This window comes from Aphelocoma coerulescens, assembly GCF_041296385.1.
Source record: "Aphelocoma coerulescens isolate FSJ_1873_10779 chromosome Z unlocalized genomic scaffold, UR_Acoe_1.0 ChrZ, whole genome shotgun sequence".
In the NCBI taxonomy this organism is placed as follows: Eukaryota; Metazoa; Chordata; class Aves; order Passeriformes; family Corvidae; genus Aphelocoma; species Aphelocoma coerulescens.
In genome coordinates this window covers 37,687,393-37,712,505 of record NW_027184085.1, presented here as the reverse complement: position 1 = coordinate 37,712,505, position 25,113 = coordinate 37,687,393, and the positions used below count along the sequence as shown (strand labels likewise).

Genomic DNA, 25,113 nt, shown 5'->3' with positions numbered 1-25,113 from the left:
ACACACTCCAAAAATAAATACTAATTATGATAATTTTTAAAAACTACTTTTGAGGTACTTTTTGTAATGTACACATTCATGTATGTCAGTGCTACAGACAACACAAACAAGCAAGCCACTCTAACAGTAAAACCACAGCAACTTTAGGTGGCAGTCAATAGGAACATGTGGGAACACTCCTCCATACAGTCTTGGGCAACCGGAATTTTGAATCTTGAGATGACACCGTAACTCCACTTGAGTTCAATGTCCCTTCGATCTCAGTGTGACAATAGGGGAGGCAGGCGGAAAAGCAAACACCCCTTTGCACATTTCCCTATTTCACAATTCTCAGAGGTGAGCACTGCTCAAAGCTGGACTGAAAGCAGAAGGGCTCAAACACAGGCTCAGGGCTGAAATCTAGAGCAAGAAGAATCTAAACAACATCAGTCCAACTATCCATCAACACAGAAACTCAGAACATAAAGGTTAGCTCTGCAGAAGTAGAGACTAGTTTTAACCTTTGCTAATGTCTCTCTTTTAAAATAGGAGAAAGAAAACAGGGAAAAGCAGCATACAGGATGAAGAAAATGAAGGCAGAAACTGAGATATGGAAGTAAAAGAAAAGAAACCAAAAGCAACGCTCATAGAAAAGGATAGTTGTGAATGGCAAATATGGTCTAAAAGGCTCGTGCTCTTTGGCTACTGAAAAGACTACTATGCTCCACGGCTAAGGTTGTAGCCAGCCCGTACTATAAGCCCCTCTAAAATAGAATGATGTAGTTATGCCAGGACAGAATACTCATGGAAACCTTGAAGCAAACTGACCATGGCATTTCAAAGATAGGAGGGTTAAAAAAATTAGATGATCTCACTTTTTGAACAGTTCCACAAAACAAATCCCACATTTGTTTTGGCTCCTATAATTAAAATGACAAAAAGGCTTTTTAAAAAGGGCACAACTTGGCAGAGGTTCCCCAAACTGTTTTAATTTCTTGTTCTTGATGACGACTGATGCCTTGATGCCTTTGGGGAGTTTTGCGGATCAGAGAAAATTTTAAAAACACAACTAGAAGTCTGCAGAGCTCTTACTTATGAAAGCTGGAATGTAAGGCAGACTAGTTAAACTCTATACAAGCCTGATAAAATGAACTTTGGAAAGAAAATATAAAAACTTTGAGACCCAAGAGGTCCTGTCTCCTCCTCACTGCAGAAGAGTTTTAGAAGTACACATCCCACACATTGTACAGACCAAGAAGCTTTAGGCAGAGTGCACCACCATGAATGTAGGAAAGCAAATGCCATAAAATAGTAATAAGCATGGGATTTTCCTCCTGCAAAATAATATCAATTTATGAAGTCAGCAGCTGCATGTCGAAGACCTGCTTATATATTCCTCCTTTTTTCAATATTTCCATCAGAAAGGACTTAAGCAGCACACAGTCTACAATAGGGACCAAAAATATAAAGAGCCCAGCAAACAAAATTTCCACACCTAGATGATTTCAATGAGGAAAGATATTCATATGTCATTAAAAAAAACAAAACCAAAACAAAACCAACCTGACAGTCTTTTAAGTAAAATCTTCAATTTCAAGGCTTCCTGTTGCTGCTAAGTGTGTTGAAGAAAAATTAAACAAGCCACAAAATATTGACAACCAAATTCCAACGCACCAAATTTTGAAATGAAAATGTAATAAAATCACCAACACAAAGTTTTTTTCACAATCAGTATAGATTGGATTTATTCTCTGTAGGCAGGTATCAGTGATAATAAGAAAGTCCTTGTGTTTCAGTATCCCAATTCACATAACTTCCGAAAATTTACATTACTCTTGTTTACGCGTGACCATCCAAAAAAACAGAGTGCAAATGAAAGTCTTGAGAAACAAATGTCTGCCATTCCCCAAAAGCACTGCCACAGTCATCCTGGATTGAAAGTAACTGGAAGATAAATGTAATCCCAACATTAATTCTCTATTTCATCTTTTAATAGAAAGTTAACTAGAGCTGGACATGAAACTTCATTCCATCCTTCAGCAGGTATCACCTGAATTGTCATGTATCTGAATATAAAACTTACCTCATGGTTTGAAACAAGATTAGTTACCACCCAGGACACATTTGGGGGTGGCCCGCCAGTCGTATCACAGTACAACGTGATGCTCTTTCCTTCCACCACGGTGATGTTGTAATTGCTTAGGTTTGCTGAGGGCAAGTCTATGATAGGAACAACAACACAATAACCCAACATGTATTTGTATTTGTATTTGACAGAATAGACGCCATGCAACTCTAAGCAAGCCATATAAATGCAAGCACTACATTAAATATTCACTGTAGTCAGTACCATTCAGACAGTACAAACAGCATCTTTGGAAATATACAACTACGATCTTTAGCTGCTATGCATTTTCTGCATCCCCTCTGCTTCACATCCTAAGAAAACACTACTGCATGTGGAAATATATTAACTAGTTAATTATATAGGAATATATGTCAGGTGCACAAACAGAAATTATCCTAACTTCAGTTTTTAACTTCAAAATGAAAAAAAAACCTCTTCCTTTACTCTTTTAAACTGGAAATTGTATCTGTCTCTTTATAACAGCTGCAGAGCAACCTCTATGTTCCACTGACGTTGTGGTATTTCCGCTGTTCTCCACAACACTAACAAGAAAATCCCATTACCTCCTAGTATCCCACAAGACTGCAGCCCTCCCTCTCATACAGAGACACAGCTCAGAGAGCAGGGAAAAACCTAGATCTTAAGCTCAAAGTGAGGGGAAACAGAGCTCTTAACAGATTGAACTAGAGAAGAGAAAGGACAGAAGAAAGGGTTAGAAATGGCACGGAGTTCTACTCAAGGCACCTCAGCTGACTTTTCTATTGCCCTCAGGAAAGCAGGAAAGCAGTGAGATTGTAGCACTCATCAGGAAACAAGACCAAGTTTTACAAGAATCAGGACTCCCTGTCCATCTTACAGAACTATAAATCACTCTGTGCCTCATTCTAAGGGACCCAAAGCAATGGAAGCCTCCCAGAGAGTAAATTTATGCTGAATGTTTACAAAAACACATGGAATTATACACTGGCCCTCTCCAAAATAATACAAGCAGTATCAGTAGATTTCAGGGACAGAGGAACTCACATTTCATATTTATTTATGTAGCAAATAATTATGCACCATTCTATAAATAACATCTTTCTTAAAAGATACTATGCCATCATTTGAAGCTGGTACATTCTGTAAAGAGTCTTGGTCTCCTTTATGAGGCATTTCACATCAACTGTTCCAGGCAAATTTTACCTGCAGTTTATCATCTCAAGTAGTCAAGTTTATCTGCTGTGCAGGACATTTATGCATGATCTTGCTACGAATTTTCTTTTCCTGAAACAACAGCTCTCTTTGGTTTTGCTTTTTAGTTGAGACTACAGCAGTTTCATCATGGGCTTACTGATATAGAAGTTTATCAGATATTTTTCTTTATGTAAAAGATCCAAAACAAATAAATAACTATCAAATCACTGTGAACACATTCATATGTTTGCTGGAGGTTCAACAGAAGCTAGATGTATTGGAAACCTCCCTTTAATTAGTTCAATAAACAAATAACTGAGAGGAAGCAATATGGAAAAGAAGATAAATAATTTTCCAGACAATGCTTTCTTGCCTAATAAGATTTGAAGATCAGCACAAGTATATGATAACGGCTCAGGCAATTCTCACCGTGTTTTAAGTAGTGCAGTAATATGATTCCCATTATAGGCATCATGGATTTCTTCTATTATGTTCACTTTATAAATCATGTGTTGAAGTTTATTGAGACAGAGCTGGAGAGTTTGTATGCCTTGATGCAGTAATTGTTAGCGAAGGTAGCCATCTGCTCTAGCCTGCTGCAAATTCAAATCTCACAAGTGTCTGTCAACTAGCTGAGCAGGAAATATAACTAATCTTAGTGAACATTTGGATATTAATTATGCTAGTTAGGGAACAAGGAGAGAAGTAATGAGATAATTTGCTTTATAAAGTTACACTTCCACAACATCTCTGAATACTGTTCCAATTACTCTTACCAGACCTGAACATGCAAAGAGAATAAATTTCCCCACTCTTCTTGACCCTAGCACTTGGGACAAGGTCTACATGATAGATTAGCATTTCACTGTGCAAACTGGCACAGCTCCTACTAACACATCATTTCACGTGAAACCTCTCATGCAAGCAAAATTAAAAGCAACTTTGGTCCCTTAGAGCTCTCCTTTAATAGCTGTTAAGTTTTGAGACAACTTCTTCCTGCAATGTGTTTATTTATAGTATAAGCAACTGAAGTTTAATTCCTCTGGTATTGGCTCTGGTTCACATCCAGAACTAGATCTAGTTCTGCTTATCTGCAGAAGTCTGCACATGTCATGTTGGTGTTACATCTCTAATGGAAACAGCTACATCATGCAGTATCCTGCCAGAAGGCTACAAAATAATAGTGCTTATTATTCTGTACATTTGTAAAGTTACAGTGAAAACCAGCTGCAAGGCCCCTGCATCTAAAAAAGTACGAATGGAATGGAATGGACTAGAGTTAGAATTAGAAATAGAATAGATTAGAAATAACATTTTTGTGTGTGTTTTCTTTTACTCTTTTTCCCAGTCATAAGACAGGTGAAAAACACAAGAATTGTCTTGGGATTCATTTTTTCCGGTTAGATATATTGAGATAGTGTGCTCTAACTGCAAGCTAATTTTGCTTTTATTTCCAGTGGCACCGACTACAGCAGAATCCACACTAATTGAGATGTGCCTCTATTTGGGAAAAGCAAGACAGTCACATAAGGCCTCATCTGGACATGGGATACATTGCCTTTACCAGCAAAGCCATGATCCTAAGCAGCAAAACCTGTACTGAAAAAACTGTATTTAAAAAAACCCCACAATGTACCTTAACATACACACATGTTCAGTTTGTATGTTCAATGTAGTGTGAGACCATTTATACTGGCCAGTAGCACTTTGACTCTTATAGCACTACAGAGACATCCAACCACGCTGCCTTTACTCCTGAATTAATTTGGTTAAATACAGTGTTTTAGATGGTTATCTCTTTTGTTGATAGGGATGTACATTTTAAAGGACAACAGCAGTTGATACAAACAATCAGATAGCATACTCAAATACTTTTGTATACTGTCAGCATAGTAAGATTAGACTGTAGCATAAAGGGCCATACAAGGTAGACATGACATCATCTTTCCACAAGTTTCATCTTGATATCTGTCAGACAGATTACTCCATGCCCCAAAGCTTGAAACATAATCTCTGTTCCAAACTTTGATAGAATTAATTATTATAACTCTGGATATCAGCAATAACCCTGCTAGTATCCGATTGATTTTTCAACTTTGCTATATTCTTGACCTTAACCTTCTGCAGCAATGAGTTTTACAGGCTGTATACAAGAGCCATTCTCTTTTACCAATTCTGGAATTTCTCACTGACATTCAAATTTATTCAGTACTCGCCTGTTTTGGTGGAACAGAGTAAAGAGAATTTCTGAATGATCTTTTTAAAAGACCACCTTGTTTTGTTTTCCAATTCCTCTTTCTTGTCATTAATCTATTCAAAGCTTTTCAATCTCTACAAAAATGGCAGGACAGAATCTGCTACTGAGAAGTTCAAAGTGTAATGTAGAGAGTAACACAGTTCAAGAGATGAAAGCATACACTAAAATCTATGTGTCTTATTATGCACTGGTATATAATAGCTACGTGCTTTCACTGCATACAGAATGAATTTTCTCATATTCAATGTGATTACACTTTATTCCTAGGAATAGGCAGCTCTGGATTAGAATAAGCAGTCACTTCCCTCACCCCAGCACAACTAGACAGAACTAGAGACAAGCAGGACAAACTCATTTATGTCAGCTGAGTCTCTCCAAATACCATCTCATGCTCTAGGAGAAACAAACACTCCTTTAAGTAGGGTTTGTGGGGGGGGCATTTACCTTCACAGACCATCACTAGTGCAAAAGGCTGGCCTGAAGCCATCACACAGTGCAACTGTCAAGCATCACTAGTGAATGACTCACATCTTCCCTGTGCACAGCTGGGATTCAGCAACCACAAAACCAACACTTGGATGCCATTTTCAAAGGTTACTACTACATTTGTCTACACAACTGTCAACGGAAATTAAGAAAATGAACGTGCCTAAATTTCTAGAGGGCTTTCCAAGTCTTCAGGCTGCTACTTATTACTTTCTACAGAAAACTTAAACTGGCCTTCCTAGAGCCAGACTGTCACTGAAAGCTGAAGGATATGATCTAATAGAGAAATAAAAACTCTAGTCTGTAACTCAGCTCTTAGCACCAAGAATACTTTAGCCAGTATACTTAAGAAACTTTTAAAAGAAGGCAGTCTTAAGCCAGAAGAAGCAAATCCATCATTACACCAAAGATAGTGTTTCACTATCTGCAGTTACAAAAATGTTTACAAAATTAATACCAGATTCACTTTTTCTGCTTCAGCTTTCACCTGTTCAGTTCTGGGATTTTTTCAGCTGCTCAAAAACCTTCAAAAACTCTCCCAATATGGTCAATTAGCCTCACAAATACCTAAGAAATTACATGATGAAAGAATTAGTACCTGAGAGAATACTGTAAATTCAATATTGCATTCATTTATGCCATCCTTTGCACACTAGGTCCCTGATTTTCATCAGCCTCTCAACAAACTCTCAGGAGTCTAGACATGACAGTGTCACTAAATGGTTTTCAATGTGGCCCATGGCATCTTCCTTTTTGTTTGGCATGCTTTTGAAGGTCAATTTATTGTGTGATAAGAACAAGAAAAAATGACAATTTTTTTTCTGCATCTGATTTTTAACCAGGTAATTTTAATCCTTACCTGAAATCCTTAACCATCTTTTTAACAAATATATCAGACACAGAATGATTAAATTAATACTGAGGCAGCAATCATCTATAAAACTGAACCATTCAAGGCAGACTACCAGAACCACTGATTTATAAAATATCCACCGCAATTCTTAGGTTACAGTGGTTCAAATCAGCCTACTTTCCTCACACAAGGTTCCAATTCAGTCTAGGGGTCTTGCTTCTCCTGGATTGGCTTTTTCACTCTCGGGAGAAAACATACAACTCATTACACATCACTACAGTACAGCCTGGTAACAACCACTACTCACTCTGTCTGGAGCCAGAAAACAGGATGGTTGACAACACAATTTGTTATGAACTGTCATACAGATCTACAGATTGCAGAGGTCTTACTGGCTCAAAACAGGTTGTATCAATGTACAGAAAACAGACTTTTCTTGTATCATTCTATTGAAATTGTACCTTGTTTGAAAAGACGGTACTGTTTACAAATTCCAGAGGTCTTTTCCTAAGGGCTTTCACGGGTATAAAAAAACCAGCAAGAAACTTTCTAGTAATTCTAGCTGTAAAGATAAGAGCTGTTGGATATGTGATTCATCTCTTGTGTTTCACTTAACAAAAAGCCTGCAGCCAACAAGCTCTGAGCCAGATTTCAGCCACTGGGGAAGTGGGCATGTTTCCACTGAAGTCTGCAGAATGAGAGGGTCAAAAAGCAGCCTGGCTGCCTCTTTAAAGGACTATAAAAGGATACCCCCAAAGTTTACATACTAAGCATGAATTAAGGAAACATACTTGACTATTTCCATTTCCTGTTCTATCACAATCACAGAATCAAAATGCTTAATACAGAGAAGACTGCAGAAATCTCAGAGAAGTTGTAACAAGATGACAAGCACAAACATATTCAATGAAGATTAAAAAAATATGTTAGGCAAATAATATACAGTATTGACAGAAAAAAGGAACATTTAAAACAAATTTTGATCTTTCATTTATCTTCTGGAGCCCAAAGATCCCCATCTTCATTGTTTTTCTTATTTAAAGTATGCTTTCCCAGATCAAATACACTCTTACTTTGCCTTTGAACACTCCATCACTCCTTAACTAAAATTTTCACTAGAAGCAAACTTCATTACACAGAGCCAGCACATGCCACAGCAAAGACCACAAGATTTGCTAGCTCATCTTCACAACCACAGCAACAAGCGCCGTCTTCACAGAACTGTCACTCCATCCAGGGCTTCAAACGCCATCATGAATGCAGTGCAGCCAAAATCCACCAACAGATGAGCACCTGCACAAATTCATTTGGACACCAAGCTGTCATCTGCAGTCAACCTGCACAGAAGCTCTGAAGGTTGCTGCTGCTATTTCAAACCAGATGAAGGGTTTACATTTCCAAGGTTTACATCAGCTCCTTAACTTTTGCCCAGGACCTTTCTTTTACGACCCCTAGGCGTAACCTGGATTCTAATAGGAATGTGCTGAATAAAATAGGATCTTGCAGCACCCGGCCTGGTCCCCAGTAATAATATAAACAGTTTGTCTGCAAGAATTTTGAGATGATGTGTTTTTATAGAGGCTATCAACCTTATCAACAATTCCCTTGCTAGCAATATAATGAAAGTACCCACCTATGTTCTCTGAATGGCTAAGGAAATTAAATTACACCTGGAGAAACTGTTCTAACCCAGCATTTAAGCTCCAGTTGATCCACAATGACCTTCAAAAGAAAACCAAAGGCAGGTTGGTCTGAATATATCAGCCACAAGCTTAACAGATGAACTGAGAGCTAAACAGCCTTTTCAGTGTAAGTTAATGAGGCCCAAACTAGTTTTTGCGAACCTCTGAAAAATGGCTTCTTATTCACTAAGTGTATATAATGCAGCTGTAATTCCTGTATTGTTACCTGCGGAAATTCATGCGTGTCCAGAAAACACTCCAAATAATGCTGACCTGTATAATGTAGCAACATGATAAACAAGTGATCCTGAAACAGGAACATCTTCAGAGAACAACATAAAGAAGTAAAATGATGGGTTTCACTTTTGGTACCAAGTATACCATATGCCAACCACATTACTGAAGGGATGCTTTGAAGAAAGGTTTCCCCTTTCAAAGAAACCAGCACTTTCTTTAGACTTCAGGACAGAGTTATCTAGTCATCAGTCTTCACCTAGATAGAACAAAGTTAGAATACCACCAGAAAAAAGAGCTGTTCTCCTTAGCAGATCAGTACTCCACACTTATACAGATGTGTCAAGCCAGGCACAGAGAGTACCTCTGTAAACCTGCACAACGTAATGAGTTTAGAGACAATACTTGAGTGATCCAGACACACTTCTTTCCCTTGGACAATGCTTTACTTCTTCCTATTTCTAACCTACTTTGTATTACAAATTGCCTTCACTGAAATTAAAGCAGAACTTGAATCAGAATTATCAAACAAAAATCAGAGGTTTTTTTAATATGAGATATTCATGTATGCCACATGCAGCTCAACTATCATCATTCACAATCCCTGACTTATGTAGATGGTCATGTCTAAACATCTGTATGAGAGCTGATGATTGATTCACAAATAGATAAATGTTGCGTGTTCAGAAGGAAGTTATGAACGTATCTTTGAAAATTAGATTCCTGTTGCCTTTTCAAAGTCCATAAATTATTGGTTATTTCCACTTAAAAGCCAGAAAGTTCTTTTAATTAAGTTTGGAAAAATCTGACTTGCGGTGACCTGTTCCCTCCCTAACCTTGGCCACTCCCTCGGTTTCTCCCTATTTGTTCCTGTATCCCAACCCCGCCCAGGGACTGCCCCTGGGCCCCAGATAAAACCATCCCACACTCAGACCACGTGGTGTCTCTACCTCTGAACATCATGGGGACAAGATGTGATTAAAGCCATCTCAAACCCTCATGAGAGACCCTTCTGTACCTTCTTTACCATCCGCTGCATTGTAACGCTGCTGGCTGCTGGAGCCAGATCGCGGGGCTGTCCCAAATGGACTCCGGGACGCGATTAATCGCATGGTCCTAGGAAACCCTTGCTGAGCTTTTGGGCCGCAGCAGCCTGCTAGGCAGAGTCCAGTGGTTACAACTTGATTCAACTTGAGAGCAACAGTGAAACCCCATTACTGTCAAAGTCTTGCAAAAAATGAAGTTTTTCACATGGCCCATGATCACAGATAAGAATTAAAACTCTTACAGAGAAAGTAAGAACAGTTTGCCACCACACATCATGCACCACATCTAGTCCTTGTGCCAAAATAAACAACACAGCTAGAGAACCCATGAATATTCTGAAAGGTAAACACTGAGAACATTTAAGACTTTTTTAAACTCACTTAATTCTGCCTGTAAATATTCCCCTTCTAATAGTCTTATCTGTGAAATTTAGCTGATAGTGGAAAAAAATGTCAACACCCACTGGATTATGCCTTTGCTTGTGGTTTTAGACTGCATTGTACTATGATTGCCTAAGATCTAATGCTTATTTTACTGGCTCATTAAGACTACAAATCTTTTCTGTAAATTCAAAGAAACAAATGTGTCAATCCTTCAGTTTGTCTTTTTACTTCCTTAGGATTTATAACCACCTGCCTCAAGTCTGGTATTACCATTTACTTATTTACTTCTAGCACAAAAGAAAAAAAAAAATCACCAGAAACAGACTTAAATGAAGCTAGATCCACTTCCAGCTGTTACTTTAGCTTGAAATTCTACATTACAACTTCTAAAATTTTGTCAGTCATACACAAGTAGCAGCACTAAGAGCAGCACCATGGTACTTTGTGTGCAAGAGATGAGACAAGCAAAGAATGTGAGCATTCATTAAATCCCATAGCACTTAGACCAGACAACAGTTCTGCTGACCGGCTGCAGATGTAAACAGCCAGCCAATCCGAGCACACCTTAGTGATATGTAAAGCAAATTAGCAAAGGGAACTGATCTGCGACATTGCTCAGTAGATTGCAGCTAGCATATGTGATCAGCGACAAGAAAGAAGGCACCTAAAGAAATAATATATGATAAAAAAGCATCCAAAGCTGGTACAGTAAGCAAAATTGAAAGACAGATTAAGCACCACATCTGCATATACAAATCCAAATTGGCCAGATAAGGCAAAATGCCATTACCAGACTGAGAAGCAAAGCAACACAAAACCTGCATAGGACTGTAGAAGCCACATCTTTTCCCAAAACACCACAAGATAAAAAGATTTATTTCAGTATCACTGAAATCAATGATAACGGCTCAGCAACTGAATGTCTACCAGAGGATGCAAGCAACACATAAACAATCAGTCCCAAGGACGTGGTCTTGCCTCCCTGGCATTCAGGAGATCTGCAGACTGACAGTCTTTTCAGTGACTTTACCCAAGGCACAGAACATGCCTCGCTTCCAAGGACTTAAGACACTGGTGGTAATAGCCACTAGAGCTTAGAAGCACTAATTGGAATGAAGTGTTTACTCATATAGTTCTCTTTATTGATTTTCTAATGCTATTTATCAAAAGAAAACAGAAGAAGATATCCCAGGTGGTGGTGCCATCCATACTGTACAGACAACTGGCAAATGCTATGAAAATTGCAAAACTGTACACCACAATTTGTATACACAAAAGGCTCTACTACTGTGGTAGATGCAACGTGAAAACCTTTGACATAGTAATTACATGTGAACCTAAAACTTAGAAGAATCTGATAATTTTCATCATATCTACATAGATTATGAATGCAGTTGGAAAAATAATTATTGATTGACACTTCTAATATTGCAGCTGGAAAGGATCTTCTAGGTAATGAGCATACCTGACTTTAAACTTCAAGAAAATACATCACAAAGCTGATGACATCTAAATTGCAATCAATCTTTAATCAGCACATTATTGAACACTTCCACCATACAAACAGTTAGCAAAGTACCACAGAAATCTGCTAATTTTCTCATCAGTTACCTCAAACCAAAGCCCTGTGATTAAGAAACCACAGTGGTCTCTAGCTACTTCCCAGCAAGAGATTTATTTACAGCACACAGCAGAAAGACATCCTATTACCAAAACATTTATCTAGTACTATCACATATAGGCCTCTTACTATAATACTATTAAGTAATTAGTAACATCTGAACACAAAGAAGAGTGCACATTTGCTTAGTTTATAAATGAAAAAAAAAAACCAACTAAACCAAACAAATTCAACAAGGAGACAAAATGAAACCATTTCATTAGCAGAGAAAATTAGAAAAGCAAAGAAAATGTTTTATTAAAAAAATGTGGAAGCCTACATGCCCAAAAATTTCACGTCAAAGGGAGCTAAGAAGGGTCACACAATTCACAGGAGAAAAAAAATCAATATATCAAAAGCTGAATTTCTCTTCTATTTCAGTACTACCTATTAGCCTCTCAGAAGGTTCTGGAAATGAAATAAACCAGCTTTATTAGTGGTTTTGTTTTGAAACTAAGTCTTGTCCTTTTAAATACAGAAAAATATCTGCAAAGGTACTGAAATCAAGAGCCGTGCACTGGATTTTTCAGATAACTTCCAGAACACAGCCCACCAATATTGCCATTCCTCTTCACCTGGGATTCTCTACTCTATGTTTAGGAAAAAGATGTGTTGTCATCCTTATTAAAAATCTATATCCTGCATTGGTTCATTTTGAAAAGGGTAAATGAAGAGGAAACAGCTGCTAAAAGAAAAGGAAAAAAAAGGGGAGGAAAAATGATGTAATATTTAGTGATAATGATGTAATATTTAGTGATATTTGGACCCTGTACACTAACAATAAATGATTTGTAGGCATGTGCTGGCATCTACTCAGATTGTCAATACAATGCATGTTTTCCGTACGCAAATTACGCATACTACAAATTCCAGTCTAAATGTTGTATATACACTCACCTTCCCTCCTCCTCCTCCTCCTCTAGTTGGAAGTACCACCTTCCCTTGTCATGACAAGTATTTTAGTCAAGATATGCCCACAGGATGCACGCATGTGTACACACATATGCACCTACACAGCATTCAGGGCCCAGAGACAAGCCTGTTTTGGCTGCAGATGGTTAAGAAATCAGGGGAAAGAACTAATCCCTCACAGGTTTAATTCTGGGTATTAAACATCAAAAGTTTTCAGAGGAAAACCCTAGCTACCTGGTAGCTTCTAGATGTGCCAGCCAGGAATGTTACAAAACGTGCTGGAGTTTCTCTTTTGCAATAATTGATCTCAGTCCAACAGCCAACCTCTCTACACCCAGCACATTAATCTACCTCCTAGTCCATCCAGCTGGAGCAGAAGGTTGGGTCCATTTAGCTCAGCTAGGTATTATATCTCCCATTTCACATAAATCGAATCCTGGAGCACACAAGACCAACTGTGCCGCTCACAAGACTCCCTGAACAGGTGGGGTTTTTTTTGATTGACTTTACTTTTTAGCTATTGTATTTTTTAGGTATTTCTGGATGCTTTGTATGCCATTTCCCTTTCACTAACACCATTTCTGCCACCATGCCTGGTCCCAGAAAGAAGGTGGACACAAGACCAACAGTGGCGACAATATGTGGCCACAAAACGCATTATCAACACTAAATGCTGCACTTCATGGGCCTGCAGTGTCCCTACCACAGCTGGTTTTTGCTGGCAGCTGCTTTCAGAGCATGCCACACCCTCCACACAGGCAATGGAGAAAAGGACACTCAATGGGCAAAGATGGAAGGAGAAAAGGTGTAATTTCTCCTAATGTTCACATTGACTTATAGCTTTTCCTATCTAAATCAGCCTTCCATGAGGATCCCCTTGCTCCCCTTCCTTCCTGTGTGCCTGCTGCTGGGGATACCAGATTCCCACTCTCAGAGCCCAGCAGATGTGACATCATGTTAGAAATACCCCATCTCTGCCCCTCACACACAGAGGAGGAAAAATCTCCAGCTAGTGAGTGAAACCTTTCCCCAGCTGTCCCAGGACAATATGTAGGCAGCAAAACGGTATATAGAAAAGGTAAGGAGATGGCCTTATTGTTATATAATTTTTCCATTTTTTTTCTAGATCAATGTATCTGAAAACAATATGCTACAATATGCCACAGACCTAAGCTTGATATAACTTTCTGGTATAGCCTCTAAAGTGAACTCAGTGGAGTTTTATTTGCATGAGGAACATAGCTATTGCTAATTTGTCTCAAGTAGCATGAGTTCTGAATTTTCTTCCTATGGTCCTAGTACTAGTATTTTTGAAGGAAAACAAAGACTTCATTAATCATAAATACCTGAAAAAAATTCAAGAAGGTAAAATTGAGCTATGAATGTCTATTGAGCTTGGAAACACTAATATTTAGTTCAACACAGGCACACGCGTTCTATATAATACTTGTGTGTCATCCATAACCAGTATTCTGTTTCCCTGCACTTGAATAATGGTACATTCTTAAAGGATCAAGAGAAGAACGAACAGCTTTACATGAACAGGTGAAGGGCCTTGAAGGGAAGCCATATGAGGAGTGACTGAGGTCACTTGGTTTGTTTAGCCTGGAGGATACTGAGGGGAGACCTCACTGAGGTCTTCAAATTCCTCACAAGGGGAAGAGGAGGGGCAGGCACTGATCACACTCATTATCAATGACAGGACTCAAGGAAATTGTATGAAGATGAGTTGGGGGAGCTCAGGTTGGGTATCAGGAGAGTGGCTGGGCACTGGAACGGGCTCCCCATGGAACTGGTCCCAGCACCAACCCTGTAGGAGTTCAAAAGGAGTTTGGACAATGCTCTTGAGCACATGGTATTACTCTTGGGGTGTCCTGTGCAGGGCCAGGAACTGAACTCCATGATCCTGATGGGTCCCTCTCAACTCAGCATGTGATTCTGTGAAGTTCCCAGAATTATTCCATGTGGGGAAAAGACCACTGAGTGGTTAATACCTCTGAAAACTTAGAGCATTGTTGTCACCCTGAGAAGTACCTTGTAAAAAAGCATGCTTGTTTTTCCTGGCTCACAAAAATTTAGCAGTAGTTTTATGTTAAAAGAATATTACCGCAGTTCGGGACCTTCATATCCAGCAAGGCTGTCCTCTTATTGTTGTCATCTATGCAATATAAGTCCTGAGTTTCTGTGGAAAACTTGGTCTCATGAAATTTCTTGATCCACATGATTTCACAGGAACACTTGAATGGATTGTCCACCAATATCCTACAGGAAAAAACACCAATTTAGAAGGCAGAATGTGTCATGAATAAAAAATAAATGAGGGGTGGGGGGCTCCAAGCATTCAGCTAGGTGAAAATACAAGTTGAATCCTTTAGTTAGGAAGGTTAAGGAAGGCAAGTTGAAGCCTTTCATCAAGAAGCATTAACACATGCGCCCTTGGTAAACTCAGTGCAATGTAAGCTGCCAAGCTGGTAACAGTTCCACATAGGGAATTAAGCTCTGCATGCACTGAGAACCCAGAATATCAAAGGCAGAAGAGATCACACAGGGGATGTGGCTGCTATTTCCAATTAATCAGTGTAAATCAGGAGCACGTGGAGAATGGCCACTCAAGAAGCTCCATTTTATTTCAGAAATCAAGAAAAGATTAGAATTCTTCTCTTCTACACCTGAGTCACTGCTCAGTCACCTCAGAAATGGTTTATTGCTGTGGGGTGGTAAATTCTTTATGAAGTCAAACAGTTTTGGATTATACACATACTCCTACAAATTTTAATCACAAAAAAGGATTGCACCTGATCTTTAAAATTCATCTGCTACAACACTCTAGAAAAATCTCACGGTAAAACCACAGGCAATGTCATGAAGAAATACAAGTCAAAAAATGGCCCTGAAACAGAAATTGATACAGTACACTGCATGGAATTTAAACCACAGGTTAGCAAACTTACCAAATTCTAGTTTTAAAATTTAATAAAACTACACAACAATGGCATGCAATTACATGCAAGTTAAATATGAACAGAAACATATCTACCTAAACAGTGACCAGTTATTTTTTTTCTTCTACTGGCATACATGAGATCTAATAAAGTGGGTGAGCAAGTGTCTGTTTAAGGCATTTCATTACCAGGAGAACAATCATTCTTAACAAAGTTTCATGGGTATTTTTGATATACAGAAGCTCAAGTTTCTTACAGAATCTATGCTCATAAATGCCTCCTGAAGACATTAAGTGTGCAAATCATGAAAAAAATCATCTTATCAGAGCCATAACCTGTTCCCCCAAAAGCCATTTCAAGTTCTTTGAGGAGAAACAATTGCAGGGGTCCATAAACGTGTCTGAAGGAGAAATTTGTATTCACAGAAGTCAGCCACTGGACTTTAGCACCACCACAGCATGGACAAAAATTGTTTGTGCGAGACATACTATGAACATGATTCCTTGGGTCAAAGCCTATGACGCGGTTTTTCAAAACAGTGAGATTTACTTCCATCTTCTGTTACATCCTATAGCTTCCTGGTAATGAGAAATTTCACTTGACCAATGGCTGAGCAGTCTTCTTCTACTGTTTTACTTTGTGCTAAACCCATCTAGGGAGTTAGACACATCATTTGCAGGATGCTGGCTGCATAATGACCCTCTACAGACACTTTTGTGAAAAAAAAATCTGACCTATGTAAAGCAAATTCCGAGTCTTTATCATGTTTGCTCTAATTTTACAGCTGCAGTTCATTTGTTCTAGAAGAAACCTTTCAAAGTGGTATCTCCTTCTCTGTAATACCTGGTGAATATCCTCTACTACACGTTATCCTAAATGGCTCATCCCTTTATGTTTTAATTTGCAAGAGTACCAACAAGACAAATATACTTATTTGTCAGATTTAGGGGAAGTTCCTCAGAAGCTATTTATGGCAATGTTCATATCCCAGATTCACCTATCAACACTCTTCCTTCTCTCCTGTTTCTGATCTTCCAGCTATGTATTAACCACTTATCAACAGAATTATTCAACAATACTGATTATATCACTGCTTGTCCTCCTTTCAGGCTCTGCTTTTATCCCTCCACTTTCTTTCCCTCATTTCCCCCACATCTGTTATCTCACTTCATCACAACATCTGTTTGAGTAACTTCAGTTTGTCTAGTCCTACACTCCCTTTCCCAAGCACACAATACTCTACCTCAGTTTTGTATCCCCTTTTTCTCTCAACTTGTACCTCATCATGCATTGCCTCCATACCTCAAATACTACTCTGTTTAACCTTCACACTACCTACTTTTCCCATGTCTGGCTCACTCCCACTACCTTTGCCCTGCTTCTTCATGCAGAAGCAACAGAACAACAAAAGGCATGGAGCAATGAGAGAGCTTTGGAACTACCTAGTCTCTTCACTAAAGAGCTCAGCGACTGTCAAGTTATGAAAGAAAACTCCAGTAAGCAGTGCTCCCTGGACCATAAAGAAAATAATTATACCAATCTAATACTCAACAAAATATACCTAAGGGGCATAACCTCTTTTTGTGGCACTAAGATTTGCTCATTTCACTTCTCACATGCTGAAGTTCACCAGAAGAGGGCTAGGATAGCATGCCTAGTGCTTCTTACTTGGCACTTTTGGACAACTTCTGGACTCTGCTCTGAGATCCAGGAGAGCAACCTCCCTCTCCTCTGCAGCCCCACCTCTCCCAGACCTCCTCCAGGCTCTCTGCATATTAGCAGAGAGTACAAAGGATGACCAAAATTTTAGCATACATCAATAAGAAAATCGTTGTATATTAAAGAGAATAAAAATGTTAATATTGAAACAATCAATAAATTAATGTTTACCAGTGCTTTCATTGCTAAATGATTATATAAAGCACAGTGCAACTCAAGAATCTGAGAAAATAAAAATACTCTTCAACAAGCATACAAGCTGTGCAGCCACCATAAGAATGAGAGAGACAATCTCCTCATGAAGATCTGCAAAAGACTGTATTTTCATTAGGTTCAAATACTTAATATAAACACCAGTAGTTTTGTGTGAAGTAATCACATAATAAAATATCTTAAAGCTGAAGGAAGAGGCTATTTCGACCTCTACATTATTTTAAAATATATACCTAACCTTCTTGAAGCCCTGAAATGAAAATTTCTCTGCACTTAAGTGTCCAGCATTGATGCTTTCTTTGGACCAGAATTTCACACCTAATTCCTGATGGACTTCTACCTTTACAAGAACAAACTTTGAACTGTTATTCTTCCATTCCAGCCAAAAATGAACTTGTATTTCAAGAAATGACAACTTACAGATCAGACAAACCCAGATGGCGAAAAGGCTTCTTGGACAAACTTGAGAGCTTGTTTCTGGATAAATTGCTATGTCAAAAGAGAAACATTGCATTAATTAGAATTGCTTATTCTTACACTAAAAATACAGTTTGTGTCTCTTGAAAAAGTAATTAAGAACTTGAACCAGCTCTAAGTCCTTTGACTTCAGTTGTAAAAGGATAGTGTTCAGTCTTACTTTATGGTTTGAAGGATTTCAAGAGCATGAATTCAGTCAGCATCTAACATCAAATACATTCAAAATCAAACTCAACAGGGATCAATATTTTCACTTTCAGCACTTTGTCAATTGTAGAAAAGCAGCAGATTTAACTGTGTGTCAAAAGTATTTTGTAAAGTCCAGGTGTTAATTATATGCTCAATTTATTCATGTGAAATGGGTGTATCCCTTTCTTTGATGCTGCACCAAACTCTGTACTCATGTAAGCCCTCCTCACATGCTAGCACACATCCACATCAGAACTTTTTAGTTGTTCTTTTCAAATTGCATGTGCAATATGCACCCACACAGAAGATCAAAAGGAAAACTGTAAAATGCCTGTATTGGGCTTTTTTATGTCAATTAAGCATTTATGGTTTCCAGTGGTAATTAAGTGAAAGGTCCTCTCCCATTATGCAGAGCAAAGAAATGTTTATCTGAATCAGAAATACTCCTCCCCTTATAAGCTTACAAAACTGCTTTCTCCACCTCAAAGCAAAATAATGCTGTTTTTGTACAGTCTTATCAGTCTACCGATTTAAGATAGTGAGAGCAGTAAACTGCTTAACTGCCAGCAGTAAAGTGCAAATCAGTGCTATGAGCCAAAATACCATGAGTTTTATGTGGTATTATAAAGGCGCCTTAGGGGCTCCACACTAAAGTTGCATTGCATTTAAAACCAGGGATTAAATATCTTTTTTTTTTGATCTGACTAAAGAACACAGTGTCTACTTCCCAACTTTCAGTCACTGAACTTTGAGTACAAGACAATTTTCACATAAATTATAAGTTGGATCTTCTACAAATGTTTAAACCAGAATTAAAGAGATTATATTTATATTTCATCACTGATTCCTTCTGGCAAACAAGAGCCTGAAGTTTACAAACTGACTGGTCCTCATGTGTGAGAGCAAAACAGAGGAGCTACTATTTCATTAGTCAGGTGAATTGCACTGCCCTATGGCAGATGCTGGTGGAAATGTTTCATGGACCCTGATGGGATAAATCAACATTAAAGCACAATTTGCATATAGAACAGAAGTTGTGTTTAAGCAAAAACTGTCAATATGTGTTTTTTCCTAGTATGCATATGCTCTGTGTTGGGAGGTTGAATAAAAGAAGCTGGATCCTCATACTGACTTGGGCTTTTGCCTCCAGCATGGTGCAACATCAAACCCTATCCCTCCAGGGGAACTCTTCACTCACCACGCAGGAGAATCCCTCCTGTTCCCACACTGACAAGCAACACAGGTGGAGGGTCCTGTGGTACTGCCAAAGAAGGCATGCACCTGCCTCTCCTACCTGCAGAGCAAATAAATCCTACCTTTCCCAAAAGACAACCAGATACACAGTGGGCTTTACCTGCAGACCACTGCTATAAATCTATCGCCTTAAGCAATACTTTGACAGTAAATTTAATTTTCTATGTATTTTTTATAAAGTGAGCACTTTTCATTGACCACAGAGATGCTTACTATTGTCTCCTTAATTCATGTTAAGTGAAAAAAAAATCACTGCCAGGTTTATTTTGAAGTAGTTAATGATCACACTTCCACTTTCATGGAAAGAGAATATTAATTAATTCCCCAATTCAACTACACATAAAAGGACCATGGTGAGCAGCCCAAAGAAAATTCATCTGAGGTTCTAAAGAGTTTTTTTCTTACAGAAAAAAAAGTCAGGAGTACAGAGCCTGGCTCCAAAGCTAAACTCAAGGGGAGGACCCAATTTCAATCAAAGCATGCCTGTATTTTACATGAAAATATCAAGCTCACTTTAAACTTGCTAGCCCTAATTCAGCTAAAAGCAAACCAGTGGCAATATGAGTAGAACAAAACCAGACTGAGAAGCTGCACAAAGATTTACAGAGCTATCAACATGGGGACAGTTCTATCATCTGTAGTGCTTCTGAAAAGGGAAGGCAAGAAAGAGGAGGGAACAGATCTAAGGAGAATTGGAGGGAAGAGGTGAAGAAATGGCCATTTTGCTGCACTCAGTCCCCCTCCACAGGCAGCAGCCTGCTCTGCCTATGGCTGGAACCAGCCCTGTGTGCAAGCAAGGGTAAATCTGCAGCAAGGTCAGTCTCAAATGGTTTCCCTTGGTTGCCTTACCTAAACCTTAACAGTGTAGACATACAAACACATTTTAATACCTGGAGCTGTATATATACACTACACTCACAATCTTTGATTTAGCAATACACTTAGATGCAGCCTGGCAGGTAACAACAACTACTTTTTAAAGTTTTTGTAAATTGGCACTTGCTGTGAAATGTTTTCACATTTAAAGGCACTGACAATACACAATGTGTATGTATTACACAGATCCATGAAATTACTGTTATCAGCACATAAGCTTATTAACTACAGCACTACTAAAACGAGACTGTTGGCTAACTTGCGTCTATGAGCAGTAAAAACACCAGAATTAGATGAGCAAGGCTATTAATCACACTTTAATAGCATCTAGTAGGACATTTATTTTCCTATTGTTTATGTTATTACTCAAATCTTTTCACGATAGATAACTTCCAAAAGATACCTGGACTACATAAACTTTCCCAAAGAAACAAGGAAATGACAAAAAAGGGATTAAGGAAATGTGTGTTAATAAGTTTATTTTAAACTAATACTCTTGTATGATTCATAAAATAAATACTACTTTCATATAATATAGCTCCTTAACTACATCAAATGATTTTTCATAGAATAAAAAAGAAAGCTGTAACAATATCATAGCAAAATTAATGCTTATACAGTTACATCCGTCTTCAGAAAAATGCTTTTGGTTTTCTTTATGGGATAGCAAAAAATTTGTTCCAAAATAAAACAAAAGACTTCTCCAAGACCTGTACTCATAGATTACGCTTTCGAAACGAAATTATTTTAGCTCTTAATAGTCTTCACTGTCCCAACCACAACAGGAGCTATACTTCCTTGATAAGTAGTCAACAGGATTTTTATTGCTGATGACAACAGGCCATGATTCACTGGGGCTTTCAGAAACATTTTAGTGTGCATAATGACTTGCCAAAGAAAACAAACAAATGCATTCTGCAGGGATAACAGATTAGCCTTGGTAAAAAATACCTCCATACTTACTGCTTTGTCCTGTGCATCTAGAGCAGCTGGTGCCACTTAATATTTTCCATCTTATCTGGGCTTATCCTATGTCTGCTAACATGACTAAATCCCCACCAAAAGAAAACATAGTACGAGACTGGATAAGCTCCTGGCTCATAATGTAAGGATTCTGCATAAAGAATTCATCTACATAAACAGAAGAGATGTAAAGTCAGTCTAATTTGTTTCTAACAAGGAGCTTCATGAGTTACAGCTCTAACAAAGTCTGCTTACCAGCAGATATGTTTTCCCAGTTTGACTGCATGCTCCAGCAGCAGCTCTTCCTATGGCTGAAATTTTAAAGGCATCTTATCCCAGTGGGTTCTGTAAAGCCTAGCAGCTCACATACGTACAGTGATACTTTTCCCTTAAGTGGTAATGTTAATAGGATGTCTGTTCTGTTCAATGGTCAGTTTTCTGAAAACTTTTTTTTACTTGAGTAACTTTTGATTAGAAGCAACCACTGGGGACAAACACACTTTGTGATTGCATAAAACCCATTTCCCTAAGGCAAAAGGCAAAAAAGCCTCTCAAGAGGATCCTACCAGTTGTTGCACCTTCTGTGGTGTTCATCTGCCCAGACAGCTGGGAAGGTCTTCCAAAACTCTATTAATCTCACCCCAAACTAAACTCATTATTTCTCACACTGTACTCACAGTCATGGAGAGAACTGATAGCTTTCCTCATCATAATTACTCTTCTTTTAAAGATAAGATGAGTACAAAAGCATAGAATCATAGAATAATTTGGGTTGGAAGGGACCTTTAAAGGTAATCTCGTTCCAGCTCTCCTGCCATGGGCAGGGATATCTTCAACTAGACCAGCTTGCTCAGAGCTCTGTCCAACCTCAACCGGAATGCTTCCAGGGCTGGGGCATCCACCATGTCTCTGGGAAACCTGTGCCAGTGTTTCAGCAGCCTTATTGTGAAAAACTTCTTCCTTGTATGTAATCTAAATCAACCCTCTTTCATTTTCAAACCATTATTCTTTGTCCTATTGCAATGATGTATGTTCCTTTTCAATCTTCTCTTTATTGCACTGAACATACTCAGGCTCTAAGCCTCCTTATATTATTTGCTTTACAGGCTCCTTATGGCTCCTTTGCTCTTCTCTGTAGCATCTTCAAGATGAGTAGATTCAGTGTCCTAATCTATATACAGAATTCCAATAGATTCCCCCACAGCAGCTAAGGTAATGGGGAAAAGATGTAAAAATGTACCACAGAATTCCTTTTGATCCCAGACTTGAATTTGCTTTGTTATGCCTCATTGCACAGAGAGAGAATCTCACTTCTCTCCCAGCAGAGTCACTAAATCTTTCTCTGCAAATATGCCCCTGAAACAGTATGTTCTTATTGCTATTTCTACAGCCAGTGCACATGCATTTGGCTTTATGGAGTTTCATAGTTTACAACCATAACTCACTGAGCAACTGTTACAAAGGCAAACACTTGAATTTACTCTGGAACATACTTCCCTTATATTACCAACTGATTACAGCAGAAGTTCTTTATTAATGACTATATGAAGTAATACAAGTTTCACAGGCTCACAGGATTGGTTCACACTCCTCTGGTGACTGTTCCACATTAAGGACAGCAGAAATGGACATTCATGTCCACTTCCTTACACAAATTAATTGCTGTTCCTTGGAAAATACAGGTCGGAAAGGGATTCCATCTCATGAGCACTGCAATAAAATCAACCCTGTGCTACGTTCAACAGCTCTTTCCTTTTACAGGGAAGTATCTTACAAAGCCAGGGCTTGGCATTATGTCTTCCCAATCTCATTAGGATAAAAGCAAAGGGTTCAGCTATATGCTAATATATGTTAGTGTTCATCTATTGAAGATGTATGGACTAATGCACACAGTTGGAATACTTGGCTAAAACAGGGTACTTGTGAGGAACTGAGCCACTCACATGATCTCAGTGTTTGATAGGACTACATCCACAGTTTCCCATGTAAGCAGCAAAGTGAGCTACTCTGTCTGTCCCACTAGAAGGCACAAAAGTTGTATTAGAAAGAGAACTTTGATCAGTTCAGCCTTTGCTAAAGCACAACAAATCTAGGAAAACACAGTCAAAAAGCTGCACAGGTACAAATTTTGCTTCCTGAAGGTCATAAACTATAAATCACATTTGGGTATAAAAGCAACAGCATTCCTATATTCTGCTCTGGGTGCATTAGTTCTGATCTTGAGTGAGCTTTCAAAGCAAATCAACCCCAGGACTTCGGTTCATGGTTGTGTCACAGTCTCTGGGCACATACACTGGTCAAATTATATTAGATATGCTCCATGCATGCACCTTCTGCACTGCAGCTGCTAAAATATGTTCATCGAATATCGAATCAGAACTCATTGAATCAGACTAGAGCTAGTCAAACCTGTGTCACTGAGAGTGATGCACACTGTGGACATCATACCCTCAAGACAGGTACTCTTTCTGCTACGTTACTTATCACAAAAGACACAGCCGAAGTACACTGTTAGAGACAGGATAATGAACCGGATGGTCCTTCCACACAGTATGTTTTTATGATCCGCCAGTCCCTTACCAAATATATCTTATTTAAGGGCAATTAATGATAGAAGACCATTCTAAGTCTGTCTTGTTAAAATATTTTTTAATGAATCAAATGGTATGAGATAGAAGTAAATTAACAATAAATAAATTAACATGAGTTGGGCAGTTTTGACTTAGAATGAAGACACTATTCTTACTCACATGTACTGTAGGTTCATGTTTTTCACAAAAGCATGACGGGACACAAATCTTAAGCCTGAATCCACCACGGTCCTGGGAAAATAAATAAAGCTGTTAGAATTTGTATTTAAAATACAAAGGGAAGTGTAATGATAATGACTATTAAAATAAGAGTTGGGATGAAATCTCTACAAGGCTCAGCTGCAAGATTTACAGCTTTCCTCAGTAACACACAAAGTTCGGCATACAGTTTGATAAGGTCTCTACATGCTTCTGTAAAAAAATACAGAAAAAGCAGCTTTATAAAATGTATCCCATACTCACAGATTTTTAAGTCCAACATAAAATCCAACCTCATTGTCATTGATACTTTCTAAATTTCGCTGATTTGCGATGTAACTGTTGAAAAAGCAAAACAGAAAGAAGTAAGTGAATCCTTCCATGACTTTGACTGCTCAGAGATCATGCACTGAGGTATGAAAGTCACTAATGATTGCTGACCTACTGCAATTAGTTCAAAGTCCTAATTAGAAGAGCAGAAGTGCTCCTTAAAATCTTCCTCATCATTTAAATGGTACTTTGTGGGACAGGGGAGCAGCTCAGTTTTACACAGGGGAAATGAAGAAAGCAAGTCAACCTGAAGGCCAAATAAAGCTGCATTACAATGTCACCATCCTCCAAAACATATGCCTCCTCATAGATTTAACAACAACAAAGTGGACAAGTTTAAAGGTAGTACTGGAGTTATCCCCACTTACAATGAGAGACAATCAGACTTCCCCAGTCTTTTCGATCATGTTGTTAACTTAATCACGTCTAACACTTATTTTTTCCCCTGACACAAAGTAATTTCAGTTCTTTTTACAGGGTGTGGCAATGGGAAAACTGAGGAAATAGAGTTTGTACTTCATGATGTTATACACACAAGCAGGAATTAAGAGAAGAGAAACTGCCATA

The 25,113-nt window shown here is 38.4% G+C and overlaps 1 protein-coding gene across 5 annotated transcripts in view; it reads right to left on the bottom strand.

Annotated features, from left to right (window-relative positions):
* The window catches only part of NTRK2 (neurotrophic receptor tyrosine kinase 2), a 209,638-nt gene that overhangs the window by 157,588 nt on the left and 26,937 nt on the right, over positions 1–25,113 (bottom strand). For all 5 annotated transcript variants that reach the window (XR_011147650.1, XM_069001029.1, XM_069001028.1 and 2 more), the window contains exons 2-6: positions 24,481–24,555; positions 24,178–24,249; positions 18,089–18,157; positions 14,902–15,056; positions 2,063–2,199 (exon numbers count right to left, since the gene is read on the bottom strand). Coding sequence is in view for 4 of the 5 variants with exons in the window: in XM_069001028.1 (XP_068857129.1) it covers positions 2,063–2,199; positions 14,902–15,056; positions 18,089–18,157; positions 24,178–24,249; positions 24,481–24,555 (508 nt within the window). In the remaining variant the exon portion in view is untranslated. The remainder of the gene's footprint in view (positions 1–2,062; positions 2,200–14,901; positions 15,057–18,088; positions 18,158–24,177; positions 24,250–24,480; positions 24,556–25,113) is intronic.